The 15,812-nt window shown below is 32.4% G+C and overlaps 1 protein-coding gene across 1 annotated transcript; it reads left to right on the top strand.

Annotated features, from left to right (window-relative positions):
- Nucleotides 1-293: 293 nt before the first annotated feature.
- LOC127717945 (uncharacterized) lies at nt 294-14,465 on the top strand. Its single transcript, XM_052223825.1, has 7 exons — nt 294-369; nt 1,746-2,051; nt 3,768-3,886; nt 4,399-4,576; nt 9,034-9,174; nt 10,469-10,594; nt 11,412-14,465. Exons 1-7 carry the CDS (start codon nt 303-305, stop codon nt 11,453-11,455), a joined length of 981 nt encoding a protein of 326 aa, XP_052079785.1. The 5' UTR covers nt 294-302; the 3' UTR covers nt 11,456-14,465.
- Nucleotides 14,466-15,812: the final 1,347 nt, after the last annotated feature.

Genomic DNA, 15,812 nt, shown 5'->3' with positions numbered 1-15,812 from the left:
GGCAGTTTTCTTCTTCTGGTTGTAGTTCTTAAAAACATAATTACGTTATATGTTCATCTTGATCTTTAAACGGGTTTGTTTTTATCTGGTTTGATTCGGTTTTTTTGGGGGTGGGGGGGGGGGGGGGGGGGGGGTACTGTCTGTCTGTGTCTTGAAGATTACTATACAGTTTGTTATTAATTGTTTTATTTATTAATCCAGAATTGTCAGTAATATTGTACAAGGAAGGATCTTCCAGAATTGAATTTATTTAATTAGCATTAAACATGTTAAAGATTATCCTTATTACAGGTACAGATAAAATGGCACGATCCAATATCCAGTGGGGATTGCTGTTGTTGAATATGATAGAAACATTAAATGCTAATGGTATGTATTTTAATAAAAGGCATTTTGAAATTAATTATTAATTTAATACTTGAAGCAATGGAAATTTTGCTCTCACTTCGTTGTATGACACCATTAAAAATCTGTAGTGTATACAGAAATTGTCAGACAAATCCGGACATTTTATGCACTTTTATCATCATTCAATATTCATGATGATGGTTCCCCTATTATGTTTTAACTCAATGTAAAAATCAAGCTTGTTTTACATGCTTATTTCTAAGCAAGTTTCCGGGTTATGTTCAATATCTAAACACATTTTTGGAGTAAGCACAGTCATTAAATGTACACATGTCTTGAATAAAAACACTTAAAATGTGTTTTAGAAATAAGGTGTTTAACATTTAAACACTTATTTATACGCATAACAATATCCTACGCATAATCTCAAACACTTTCCATGCTTTGGTCAATCTGAATTTGTTTAGAAATGAGACATGTTTCGACCTAAACATGTAAAAATAAAATGCACAAAAAATGTGTTTACAGTTGAGTTTAGGGTCGGGTATAAATACCATTTTTGCATTGTAATCATATCGATCTTATGTTTTCATCAATGTCAAACTGATGACCATGTTAATTTTGTTCAGTAGTTATTGAGAAGTGATGCAATGTTAAAACGGACAAAATAGTTCTCGTGCTTTAGAATTAATAACCGCTCAAAATCGGCAGTTTAAGGTCATTTGTCAAAATTTTGTTAAGTAAGCACTTGCATTATACTACTTTCGGGGTTTTGTCGTACATTTATGGTGAACACCTCTAAAACTAAAGAAAGTGTTAGTTCATTAAGTGTTTAAGAACCATTAATGACAATTATTCAAATGAAAATTGAAAAGACGTGAGTTATGCTACAAAGTATAATAACAACACATTAAAAATCCTGCAATCATGGTAATCTCTTATTGTTTTTTTAATCTGTTGAGTAACTAACGCCTCACTATTAGCTCAGTAATATAAAACGACATACAAATAATAAGGGGGGAGACACACACTCCTGAATAATGAGATCAAATCGTTTGGTACCGATACTGCGCGATCGGTTAATAAGTCCTAAAAATAGTGTAATGTACTGATACGCAAGGCTAAAGATACTGCCGCTCGAATTAAAACAGTTGGAAGGATAAATTAATCACGAAGTTGAAGAGGATTGCAAACCATAAATTCCACAAATTATTGATATATAATATATATATATATATTAATGCCAAATCAAGTTATGGCCATCGTATACATTAAAATTTCTCGACTACGATTCATTGCAGTGTAGAATTAGACTGATAATGTTTTTGCCAAATTACATCCTTGAACTTCTGGGTTCATCTTTCATTATTTAAATTCAAGTATCACACATATTGCAGTTTTTTGGACATTTGAACCAGAGGTCATACGAATTGGAGAGACTCTGTCTTTAGTCTGTACTGTAGCTGATGTAGACATTATCGACCAAGGACTTATAAGGCAGTGGACAAAAGGTCCGGAACTGATTTGTTATAATGGCCATCCAATAGATCCAATTAAGTATAGCGAAATTGTGACGAATGATAACCAATTTAAGCTGCAGATCAACAACGTAACAGAGTCTGACTTACAGTGTAATTACCAATGTCGTTATAGCTTTGAAACACAAACAAAGAAGATAGAGATATCGAGACATAATTTTGAATGTAAGTATAAAAAGAAGAAAAGATAAGTTTTTTCACACTGGCATGAATACCCACATAGACTGGTTTAATACTGAATATATATCATTACTTGAACATGGAGAATGTACCCATTGTGACTTTTGATGCAACTTGATGATGATAATGATGACCACTATGACGATGACGATGAGATCATGTTTTACTAACATTATTCAAGTCAAAACAAGCGCGCGTTTTTGGATTTTTGAAGTGTTATTTCAAGTAAACCATTATAGGCCAAAGTACGACATTCTTGGTTCAGGTACATGCTTTGCTTTTGACATTTATGTTATTCAGATGGGAATGCGTTAATAAACTTTGAATATAAAAAAAAAAAAAGATGTGGAATGATTGCCAATGAGACTAATCTACATAAGATAACAAATGACACAGAAATCAACAACTATAGGCCATCATACGGCCTAAAACAATGAGCAAAGCCGATACAGCATAGTTAGCTATAAAAGGCCTCGAAGTGACAAATACAAACATTTCAAACGAGAAAACTAATAATCATTTAATGTACAAAAAAATTGAACGAAAAGCAAATATGTAACACAGCAGCATACGACAACCACTGATTTACGGGCATCTGACTTGGGACAGGAAGTCATTTGACATTTTTAACCATGGTAAAATAAAATGCATCGATTGTTCATTTTATTATCTCGTCTTAACAAAGTCAAATAGCGAGACTAGGTATGCTTTTTTCGATCGCGTTAGCGGAGGCGTCAACAATTTGTTAAAGTTTATGATTAGGTTAAGTAAAGTGGAACCACTAATGGCATGAATGATCAATCAATGATATTTGTTAAATATGCAGTTGTATATTAAGCATTGGCCATGTTGGCACATTTTATTCTCATGGAGATAATTTTACCCCAGCCCCATTAATCATGGTCTATTGACTTTAAGATGATTCCGAGATTTATAATTTTAAGTTTGTGATTAGGTCAAATTAAGGGGAACCACTAATGGTTCGTTAATCATATTTGGTATACAGTTTTTTAGCATTGTCACATCTCATTTCTTCAAGGATTATTGGGTCCTGTCCCATCAGTATATATTACCATGATTACATGTTATAGAAAATATTCAAATCAGTTTAAATGGAACCGCTTATGATACGTCAATGATAATGATATTTGATATGCATTTGGTATAATCATTGACACGTCTGATCTCAATGTAGAGTAGTTAGCGCTGTACATTCAGTGGTGGTTCATAGACTTTGAATATTTGCATTTTTTACATGTTAATGTATTGCTCGTTTGATTTCATCATTTGCATTATTTAATGTGACCTACCGAATTAGACTATTTACCGGGTTTGTAATAACATGAGCAACACGACGGGTGCCACATGTGGAGCAGGATTTGCTCACCCTTCCGGAGCACCTGAGATCACCCCCAGTTTTTGGTGGGGTTCGTGTTGCTTAGTCTTTAGTTTTCTATGTTGTGTCTTGTGTACTATTATTTGTTTGTTTGTCTTTTTACTTTTAAGCCATGGCATTGTTAGTTAATTTCCGATCTATGAGTTTGACTGTCCCTCTGGTATCTTTCGCCCCTCTTTTATACTACCAAACTGAACAAAAGACGATACATATATATCTCTGTGTTAACAGTATATGGTTGTATACGATCTGATGGCATTTTGCAGCAAGAAATGAAAGAATGAAATATATTTTGATTATTCTAGATCCACCAGCAAATGAAACCAAAGCCATAATCAAAAGCAACGTATCAGATGGAAGTATGACAGTAGATCTGCATTTGAAAAAGGTTTATCCCATGCCGATCTGTAATGTAACCGTAGGGGTGAGTTGTCAAATATTTGTATTGTTACTGAATAGGAAATCCAATACACCTAATTGATTCTTAGTACTTAAAATGTCGTTTATGAACTTATAAACTTAGTGCAAGGAAGTCTTAGAGTTTTACAAGTTGTACCAATAATATAAAAGAAGAAATACTGACAACTGTGGTATAAATCTAGTTTTAGTTGAACCGAATGTGTAAAACAGTCACTGTGCATGACACCCACCCATCATTTTCCTAGTCAGAAATGCAAATCAAGTGTAACACACCGAGAAGGAAGACAACATTGTGGCTTTTGTATACTTTTCCAAATAATATAGGATGTATGCAACTTTGATTGATAAAAATATTTTGGATGTATATATTGAGATCTTAGGATTTGTTATTTTGGTATCTGGTATCATAGAAATTTCAAAAGTAAAGACATACTTTCTTGTCGTATCAATTTATATTTATAGATTCAAAATTTTGACTCAGAAATATAATCGAACTCTTGTATAATTATGTTTTAGGATTCCCAAATGTCTCTCGATATTGTGAAGCACCACACAAATGGTATCTACTATGAAGTTTATATGATTAAACGATTGGCGAATTCGATAAAATGCAATCGTGATTTTGAAGTTTCTTGCCAGCTGATAAAAAATTACTCTTTAGCAGTTGAACATATTAATCCCTGTAAACCAGAAGGTATTTATGCAATATTGGATTTTTAAATGTTTTTTTTTCCACGTTTACATCACAATTCATTACTTAAATTTCTACTTTAAGAAGAAGTTGTTAAGAATTGAAATAGCGTTTAAGGTAAAAAAAAAAACACTAATTCATAGCCCCATTGCTTTCTATGTTAAACTCTGCAATTTCAAGCATTAAAGGCTACTTTGTCTTACGTTCAAATATAGTGTCAGTTATTTCATGTCAAAACTATACCTTATCCTGACTTGTTCTGAAAAATTAAACATACCTTTAATTGCATATTAGAGCGTACTGGTTCCCGGAAGATTGAAAGTAAAAAAACAGGTACATGTACTCCTGATCTGAACAACAGGGCAAATTTGCCCTCCTGTTAATTTTTTTTATTCTTCTTTTATTATTTAAAAGAAATTTTCAACAAGGGTTCTACAGTGTTCACAAGTCCCAAAGCTTTCATTTGATATCAAAACTTCCCAAATATTTCACCTATTGACAAAGATACTGCTATGCGTAGGAACTATTTTGTTTAAAATATGTACTACGTTCTTTCCGACTGGGCTTGTATTAGTGGTTCTATACCTTAAAGAATTTTTATGAAATCCTACTTGGAATTTAAAGTGTTTCGAGAAACGGATAGCAATGCTTGTTTATTTCTAAAAGAAAAAGTATTTGTTTCAAGGTTTCTCAGACAACAAACAAATAATCCATTGTTCTATGATCCAACTGTTTGCACAGCATTTAATGCTATCTGTGTTTTACTTAAACAAATTGTTTTGATGAAACCGTATGAACATTACTCATATGTCCTAGTTGTAGGAAACTTGGCATATTGGAGATATTTTTCAGGGGGGCAGTGACTGTTTTCAAACGCAATTTTAGATGATGATCTATGACTAGACGAATAGGCTAAGTCAAGGAAATCTCTTCCCACTTTTGAAAAAAGTACATATAGGGAAACCAATGAGACAACTATTCAATAGAAAACAAATGAAGCGGATTAGGCACAAATAAGTCACCATGGGACCTTCCACAATGAGAAAACCTTGTATTGTCAGCTATAAAAGGCCAAGACATAATAAAATGTGAGACGATTATTTAAATCAAACAAAATACAACAAATATGAAAGACACTAACCAACGACAACCACCGAAGTGCAGAATCCTGACTTCGGACAGGCACACATAGAAAGCGGTGGGGTTTAACATGTTTGTTAGCAATCAAACTCCCTTAACCAGGACAGTGATGTAACAAAAAAACATAACAAAATTCAGCCTGTAAAAATCAATTGTAAAAGGCTTGACATCAGATTGACATGAAGCAAGAAACATACTAACATAAAGACAATATGTACAAAGTACAGATCTAAGCTAGAGTACTCGATGTTACTGAAAGCTAGTTCAAATCCAATCATAAAAGCATACTTGTAATAAATTCATCGTGTTCTCCCAGGTTACAGTATCAGTCAGTACACATCCGATTGATTTAGAAAATACGTCATAAACATTTTAAGAAAATCATGACCCTGTGAGCACTTAATGTTTCCAGGATGTAGGACCTTAAGTTGTATCAATGTTAAGCAATGGATGTTTGGTTTGGTTATAATTTATCACGAATGAAAGAAATGTTCGTACCGATCAAAACAATATATAAAGACCTTGCTACGGTGTTAAATTGATATCCTATACGTTTAATCAAAGGAATGACTTCAGGTATAAAACCACTAATTCATAGCCCCATTGCTTTCTATGTTAAATTCTGCAATTTCAAGCATTAATGGCTACTTTATCTTAAGTTCAAATAAAGTGGCAGTTATTTCATGTCAAAACTGTACCTTATCCTGACTTGTGCTGACAAAATCAATATACCTTTAATTGCATATTAGAGCGTACTGGTTCCCGGAAGTTTGATAGTACAAAAACAGGAACTTCCGATCTGAACAACAGGCCAAATTTGCCCTCCTATTAAAATTTCATATACTTCTTTATTATTCAAATAAAACTTTCAACAAGAGTTCTACAGTGATTCCAAGTCCCTAAACTTTCATTTGATACTAAAACTACCTAAATATATCCGCTATTGACAAAGATACAGCTATGCGTAGGAGCTATTTTGTTTAAAATATGCATACTTTCTTGTATGTTCTTTCCGACCGGGCCTGAATTAGTGGTTCTATACATTTACATTGATCGTATGCAAGTATAAAGGCTATAAGAACAACATTACGTAAAACTAGGATGTGATATCCCGTCTTTAAGAATAATTCTACAGGTACAACCAAACTTCCAAAACAAATTGTTGTATCTATGAAAGAATTTTAAAAAAGACTTTTCAGCTCTAAGTAATCTATGCTATGTAGCGAAATCCTAATACTTGACCAGTTTTACATAGATAATATTCCTTGAAATCTAAAAAGTTACTACAGAAACGAGCATAGCGAACTTGTTAAAAAATATGCACACAATAAGAAGGGTCAAAATGATCATCATCGCCAAAAACGAAAAATTTACTTACAAGGAACGTTTTAAATTGTTATGTCCAGTTTTTACATCAGTTTGTTTTGGCTATACATGTAATATACACAAATTTGCAATCCATATCTATTCTTACAAACAAGAAATAAGGCTAGTCAAAGTCTGACTCTTTTGTGGCATATCCTTTTTTATAATAAATATGTCCTTCAGATAAATAGTTGGTTGTAAACTTTTGCCTATCTGACACCTTTGGTATACATGAGAACGTACATCCACTTCATTGTTCTCTGGTGGATAGTTGTCTCATTTGCAATCATACCACATCTGCATTACTATCTTGATTTTGAATTCCGAGAGGGAACATTTTAAAAACGGGAGACAATACGGAGATATTAATGGATACGAAACACAGGGGACATACATGTATAAGCATCATTATTGAATGACAAAATATATATATATATATATAGAATAGAATAATGAAAAACCTTCATAATTAATACGTCTAAAAGAAACCGTAAAAAATCTGCATAACATTTAACAGTACGATAATAACCTAACGATTTTACTTTTAACTAAAGCTTAAAATCCCTTATTGATAATAGATTGATAAAGTATCATATCTATAGTGTATGTTTCATCAGTAGGTAACATAATAATGTCCCATATGGCGCTACCCTAAAATCAATGAGACTTTGAGATCTTGTACTGTTGTGCAACAAAGTCAATACATCTGAATTAAAATTGACGTCATTGTCCTTTTTTCATATTTTAAATTTGCACATGTGTCATTTGCTCTTTCCGCTATGTCTCCATTGTCAATTCCAATTAATGTCCTTCCTAAGACACATTAATAAGAAATAATCTCTAATTACATGGTCAAATGAGGAAATTGACAAACAGACTTTTGTGATATAATGCAACGTGATGTACTTGATCCTTGATGTTAACATTCATTTCTACTTCTACTTCTACTATTACACGGTCACCATAACTAAACTGACAACTAGAATTCTGCCCCTCTTCATTGCGCATGTAAATATTTATAAGGAAAGAGAGAAATTCGATATTCAGTGAAACTTACTAGGAGAGTGAACTAGGTCGTCTTATGCAGATTAGTCTTGAAACATTCATTACTATGCGTGTACCTGCACTGGTAGCGGCAAGTGGTATAGTGCGTTTCGCCTCCGAGTAGAACTTGGATATTGTCATCATTTCTGTTTTACACGACGGAATACCATGAAACCGTTAATGCTTATGTTACGAAGTTAGCTGCCTAGTGAAGTGAGAATGTTTTATGTGTCATACGAATTTTTTCTTTAATAATTAGATATAAGAAGATGTGGTATGAGTGCCAATGAGACAACTCTCCATCCAAGTCAAAATTTATAAAAGTAAACCATTATAGGTCAAAGTACGGTCTTCAACACGGAGCCTTGGCTCACACCGAACAGCAAGCTATAAAGGGCCCCCAAAATTACTAGTGTAAAACCATTCAAACGGGAAAACCAACTGTCTAATCTATATAAAAAAACGAGAAACGAGAAACACTTATGAACCACATCAACAAACGACAACTACTGAACATCAGATTCCAGACTTAGGCCAGGTGCAAACAATTGCAGCGGGTTTAAACGTTTTAATGGCACCAAACCTTATACATGTATAAAAAGTAGTTTTCGGATTTCAAAAGCGACACATTCATCCATGAACATCATATATTTAATAGCTCATATGTTGATTGTTCTGTGCGTTTTGGAACAGTTCGCTTTCCAATTTTTGAATAAGAAAATCGATAAGAAAAGGAAGGATTCTTTTTAAATCGTATCATTATCAATATAATGGGCACCATTATCCTTGTATATCATGTATATTAAGAAACTTGAATTATAGATTAATGATTAACATACGATGAAGATATTCAAGAGAATCATTATTCAAGCAAAGTTGATATGTGTCTTGTTTTTGTCAACTTTTAATAGCTTTCACTGACGATTCAGAGACAGGGAATGAACTATTGGTTAGTTTGCTGACAGTTTTCATAGTACTCATTGTGGTAATAGGATTTCTGATATTTAAAAAACGTTTAAAAAGAAGAGATTCAGACCAAGAAGAGAAAAATGGTAATTACCTTTAACATACTATTGACCTTTCGAAATGTGTGGGTTTTTTTAAAAATATACAATGTCCGGTAGATTTAGAATAATGTATACAGTATATAGATATCATAATTTAACTTTCGAACGATGAAAATATACAAAGAAGACCACATTCTAGATGTTGAATTCAGTATTATGACAGTTATCAGTACGCATATTACTGGTTCACCAAATGGATTGTTTGTGGATAGATGAGAACAAATCAATATCGTGCCAAATGCAAAAACGTCAAGACATTTAATGTCTATCAGTAAGACTTGCATATTATTGATTAAATTGAAAAGGTGCAGCAGTGAGTCACGCGCATCGCATTTTACAGGACACAGAAAAATCAGGCCTCTGTCTGTCCGGTCTTGTTAGCGCAAGGACGTGTACAATTCTTACCAGATTTTTATGAAACTTATATCATAGGTTTATATCAGAATTTCTTGGACGAGTTTTGTTTCCAAAAGTTATGCCCTTGGAAATATTGATTACTAAAATATATGGAAAAGTGCATTTTTGGAGCTCTCATGTGTACAGTTCATGCTATGAAACTTAAATCATAGGTTTATATCAGAAATGATTTTGACACTTTCGAAAACAAGTGATGATCAAATATTATTTAAGAGTTATGTTCCTTGGAAACAGAAACCGCATTGCATTTGGCTCTGAAGCTTTCATTCTCTAAGATACTTTTATAAGTAAAATAATACTTATAAAAAAATGTTTTTGTTTTTGCTATTGGCCATGTACCTTGTATATATAAAATATGTGCAATGCGGTGGACATTGTAACTGTTATTTTATTGTTACTTAAGGTTATACAGTACTTAACAGTTGTTTTTATTCTTTTGACTACGCGCGGTTTATAATTTTGTCTCTCTAAACTCTCAGTCGTACCAGCTGAAGTGAACACATGTTGCACGCGCGTATATCACATCATTCGATTTCCATGCCCTACAAATAATATAATGTTGTTTTTCAAAGTTGAGGATGATAGAAAAGCAACATCTTTAAAAACTTTTAAGGATTTTGTTTCGAATAAAAAAAAAACTAGACGAAAACAGTTTTGTAGAACATTCCCCCTATTTATGTATTGAAATTATAACGTTTTTCTCCCAAAGACAGATTTTAATTTGAATTCATCTGAAGTGCACGAATAACAAACGGTATGATCGAAAATTATTCACACAATAAAAAAACTGAGGATTCAGATGGAAAATAAAATATCTAATTAAATTGTTTATACAACATTAAATCTGTATCAATGTATTTAGAAAAAGACACAAACAATGACGTTGAAAGTCAACCATGTACATGTACAAGTAGCAGCAATGTTTCTGATGACAGCAAATCTACAACTGATGTAAATTTTAAAGAGAAAGAAAAATTCCTGTCACAAGGTGAGTTTCGAAAAGTTATGTTTTGTTTTTGAACGTACTTGGTGAAAGTTATTTCAAAACCTAAAATTAGGTGCTCTTGTAATTACACACAAAGCAACCTAGACCCTCTATATTGGTAAAGACATTTGGATAAAAGATATTTCTGCTGTACTGGTAAATGTATGAACATAATTAGTGAGCAGGAAATGTGAAAAACCAAAGTATTTCATTTAAAAATCTACAAGACAAATCAGTATCAAATATTTAGTTATCTGCAAAATTTTACATCAAAATAATACAATTATGTTTCAAATTTCAACACCAATTTTTCTTGCAATTAAAGGACAAATTCAGCAATTATTACTCAATATCATAATACTAGATTTAACAGACATGCTTAACATGTTAAAAATATAACCACAATATTTGATAAACAAATAAACGTTATATAATGTAGTTCAAAGATGGAGACATGTACATGTGCCAGCAAAATAATTTTGATATTCGTATGTTAAAGTATAGTCACATGAGTCCAATAGGTTTTTGCACTAAATCAAATGTCACAAATATAATATTACTAAGAGTAATATAATTAGTAATGGACGTATACTATTACAAATATCAAATATAAATCTCAAAAGTCACATACGTATTTCTCCACAATATATTTATGAACATTGGTTGATTTGTGTGCAAGCAGAAAAATATATAATTTCATTTTTAAATATTGCGATTTCCATTTTTCCCGTAGCTATATTGTCAGCTACCTTTCAAATCCCAAAGCATGATTATTTGGATTAATTTGTTACATTGTTTTAAACTTTTGTATTTCTGATAGATTCCGGCTTGGGAGTTGAAGATGAACAGCAAAAAATATTTTAGACAATGCAAAAATGAAATAACGACTGGATGAAAGTCAGATATTACCGGTCTCAATCGATGACAAAAATGTTCGAAGAGAGGATGAAGATTAGTGTCTATGGACATATAACTGGTCATATGTGAAAACTCAAATTTATTTTAAGTTGAATTTGTGTTTTTGTCTAGAATGCGACTTCTGTCACAGAATCTAGACATAGGGACAGGGACTCGGCGGCGTTAACATATACTTCTTAAAAGCTTGATATTTCAGAAGGTAAAAAACCTGAATCGTTCATACTTCATATATAGTAGTAGTGCGAATGTATGTGTGAATTACACATGTATATATTTTGAATATATGAAAGCCTATTGCACGTCAATTTCAATCCAAATATATAGATGACTTATGTTATGAATTTTCCGTCTGTCATATATCCATTGTCCTTGACCTCATTTTTCTGGTTAAGTGACTAATTAAAAACAAAAGTTTTTTGTTTAAGTATTTGTTATTTCTCTCTCATTGTGAGTAATATGATAACTATATTTGGTATGTGCGTACCTGGCATGGTCCTTGTGCCCATCAGATAGTTTCTGCTTGACCTCGAACTCATGGATCAGTGAACAAGGTCAAGTTTTCAGGGTCAAGTCCATATCTCAGATACTTTAATCAATATGTCTACTATATTTGATTGTAAGGTGTACATGTCCAACTGACTTGTGTCATCTGACCTTGACCTCATTTTCATGGTTCAGTGGTTTAAGTTAAGTATTTGTGTTTTGGTCAAATTTTCTTTTACTGTATGCAATAGGAAAACTATGTTTGGCGTATGAACATATTTAAGTCTGGCATGCATAATCATTAGGGCATCGATAATTATGATTTATGGAATTATTGTAAAGTGTTTATGTCTGTCTGGCAATTGTCATATTAATATCATGACCTCATTTACATACTATCCCAGCTAAGACGTGTCTGTCTTTATTCGGCAATTAACTTAAACATTGCCACATGTCCATGTGTCTATCCAAATGCATGCTCATGAACAAAGGCAGCAACTGTTTTGATAGTATATTTGTTATGACCTCTGACAACGGATCTATGAAGTTGGTCTTTAGGCGTTATCTGAAGCTTGATATTTATTTATGTGCATACCTACAAATGTCTCTCGCTTTTGTTTGAGTTGTTATTTGAATTTCTTGTTGTCGTATACCCTGTATCGTTTTCTTAAACATACTAACAGTGTTTTCATACATAAGTTAATGTCTGTACGATTTCTGGTATGGCAGTTGTTTTCTATGAGTTTCATGTGTTTGAACTTTTGATTTTTCAATTTGATAAGGAACTTTCCATTTTGGATTCCTTGGAGCTCGGTATTTTGGTTATTTTACTTTTTTATCTTGTATAAATAAATCATTTTTAAAAATATATGTAGAGATAAATAGATTTACAGATCTAACATTGTTGGGCTGTTTTTTAGACAAATTGTATATACAGAATGTGTTTTCAGCCTTGTATCGCCATCACTAGTGATCCGATGGATTCAATCTGTCACTGGTTCAGACGTACTTAAAATATTAATATTTCTGTGACTGCATCCTACATTTATTTGTAAGGTCCTCTACGATAGATAATTCAGCTGATCTGTAATATTCCATCTTCATGTCTTATATATCATGTAATGTGTTACAACGCTAGATAAAAACTGAGGAGAAAAGGTGACAGCCATAAGCTTGATATTTGTTGAGCCTAGGTGGTCAAGTGCGTCGGGCATAGTGCAAGGCGATTTGGTGCCACGATATCTTAAAAGCATGAGTTCGAATCCCGGGCAGGGAAGTACAAATATTTTGTATTATGTTTATGCTTATACAAAAGTATATTTTTATCTATACATTTATAAGGGTCTGGATGGGGGACCTTCATTTATGTATTCTTTTTTTTATTCCTATCTTCTCTATTCTTTATATATTTTTCCTGTTATTTTCTTTTCTTTATATTTTAGCACCCATTATTTTCCATTCTTTATTTTTTTTGCATTATTTTTTTCAATTTATTCTGTTTTTTTGTCTCGCCTGAGACGAAAGTCGCAGTACGCGAGACATAGGTATAACTTTCCGGCGATGGCGAAAATTATTTGTTTAAAGCTTTATAATTCAGAAATAAGAAGACCTGGGTGATTCATAACTTGTATGCAGATACTGTATGTGACTAAGTTTCCATCTGTCATACGTCGAATGTCCTTGATCTCATTTTCATTGTTCAGCAAGTGCTTGAGAAAATAATTTGAATTTTTTTGTCATTTGAATTTCTCACTCGTTATGAGTAATAGGATAACCATATTTGGTACATGTATATGGGTCCCTTGCATGCAACGTCAACCTGTCTGCCAGACAGCAGGGTTAACCTGACCTCGAGCTCATTTCATGGACCATTGATTAAGGTGAAAGTTTCGTGATTAGGTCCGTTTCTCAAATACAATAAGCAGTTGGTCAATTATATGCGGTGTATTGAAGGTGATTGTAAGGTGTACATTTCAGTCTGATAGGTTACATTTGACCTTAACCTCATTTATATGGTTCATTGTCCAATGTTAAGTTTTTGTCGTTTGGTCTGTTTTTCAAGTACTATAAGCAATAAATGTAGGTCAGTTATATTTTGTGTTTAAAAAAATGTAAGTTGTATATATACGTCTGTCTGGCATCATTATCTGCGTTTCTAGTCAGTTAATCAGGAGAGACACTTTAGCGTGTGCACTCTTGTTGGACCCTTATCTGCACTTTCCCCCTATTAATATCTATTATGTAAACCCCATCTCATATGATTTGGCAGCTGTTAAATATATTGATTTCTAGAATGTACTTAGACTAGTACTATTGATTCATTACTATCCATTCAGAGTTAACTTTCGAAAAATTTTTTATTGTTTACAACTTTTTATTATATTATATTACTTGTTATTTATATATATTGTAATTTTTTGATATGATTGCTTATTAATGTATTGTATATATTAAAATGTAGTTTATATTTTCATATGTACATTTATACAGGAAGTGATCTTGACAGCTATTTTACCTTTCTTTGTATTATGTTGTTTTTTTCATATTTGCCTAATTTAAAGATGATACTGAAATCGCCATTTATTTAATTAATAGTTTCTTTTTCATTAGTTTGTGCTCGTTAACATACATTTCTCAAAGAGAAAAGACTTGAATCATATACTTATCAATGATAAGAGAAACTTTAATTTGGCCAAAAGAGAAACTGTTATTTAATCAGACGGATGAACATCAACAAAAACCCAAACTATCAACTATTTTATAAAGTTCTCCTTACACGGCATATCTTAGTATGACAAATTAATCATTCAACTCGTGTAATACAGTTGTATTTTTTTTATTAAGGTTTCACTGTCTTGATAGGCAGTATTCGACCAAAAGCGCTGACTCATTTAGCTTTATTCGCCGAGAAGCATTCCAATTGGACCTTACTTTCAAATGTTTGCATTCTATTTAGTTTCCTTGTTCTGGTAAATAATCATTAAATTGGTTACAGAACTTTGTGTTTTTAACTGGTATGTCATAATGAAGACTTTCTTATATCCAATGGGGTTGGATTGTGCGCAAATAAAACTGGTCTTACACTACAAACTTTTGTTTGTTTCAATACCACGTCATGCTAATAAATTCACCAAGTGACTCGATCGCTACGAAACAGGAGAAAAACTCGTCGGACCTCGCTTTTCGTTCTGTTTCTAAGAATTTGTACAAAACAATTGTATTTTTTCCGACAATGTGCATATTTTGTATATAAACTCACCATAGATACCAGGATTGAAATTTTGTATTCGTCTACAAAAGACTCGCCAGTGACGCTCGAATTAAAAAAAGTTAAAAGGTCAAATAAAGTACGAAGTTGAAGAGCAGTGAGAACCAAAAATTCCTAAAATTTTTTGCCAAATGCAGCTAAGGTTATCTTTTCCTGAGGTAGAACAGCCTTAGTTTTTCGAAAATTCAAATGCCCGTTGTCACAATTCATGCAATTTTTTACCTAATATCGTGTGCATTAAAGAGTAATTATAAAAACAATAGGCAAACACTGACAACGCCTTCCTTGCGAAAGGTACATGACAATATTGTAATATGAGTGTAAATAAAGCTTTTTAACATTTTAACCCTACCCTACTTTAGAATTTGACGAATGGAATAGATTAGAATATAAGATATAAAATGACATAAATTTAACGATGAGGTCTTACATGACAGATTGGATTTATTGGAGTAAGGCTTATCATTCAGTACACCACAATTCACATTTAGAACCTTTGCGGTTATCAGATGTTTCCCGCCAGTTTGTATTTTCTTTTGAAACTATTTATTC

Source organism: Mytilus californianus, unplaced genomic scaffold (assembly GCF_021869535.1).
Source record: "Mytilus californianus isolate M0D057914Y unplaced genomic scaffold, xbMytCali1.0.p SCAF_10, whole genome shotgun sequence".
NCBI lineage: Eukaryota > Metazoa > Mollusca > Bivalvia > Mytilida > Mytilidae > Mytilus > Mytilus californianus.
Note: the sequence above shows the minus strand (reverse complement) of the source record. Positions and strands in the feature narration are given on the sequence as shown.

What these genes read in the sequence shown, in the direction of transcription:
- LOC127717945 (XM_052223825.1), top strand. Translation starts at nt 303, where the DNA reads ATGGCACGATCCAATATCCAGTGGGGATTGCTGTTGTTGAATATGATA. An exon ending in TCTGTAATGTAACCGTAGGG is followed by an intron (nt 3,887 to 4,398) that starts GTGAGTTGTCAA and finishes ATTATGTTTTAG; the next exon opens with GATTCCCAAATGTCTCTCGA. An exon ending in TAATCCCTGTAAACCAGAAG is followed by an intron (nt 4,577 to 9,033) that starts GTATTTATGCAA and finishes AACTTTTAATAG; the next exon opens with CTTTCACTGACGATTCAGAG.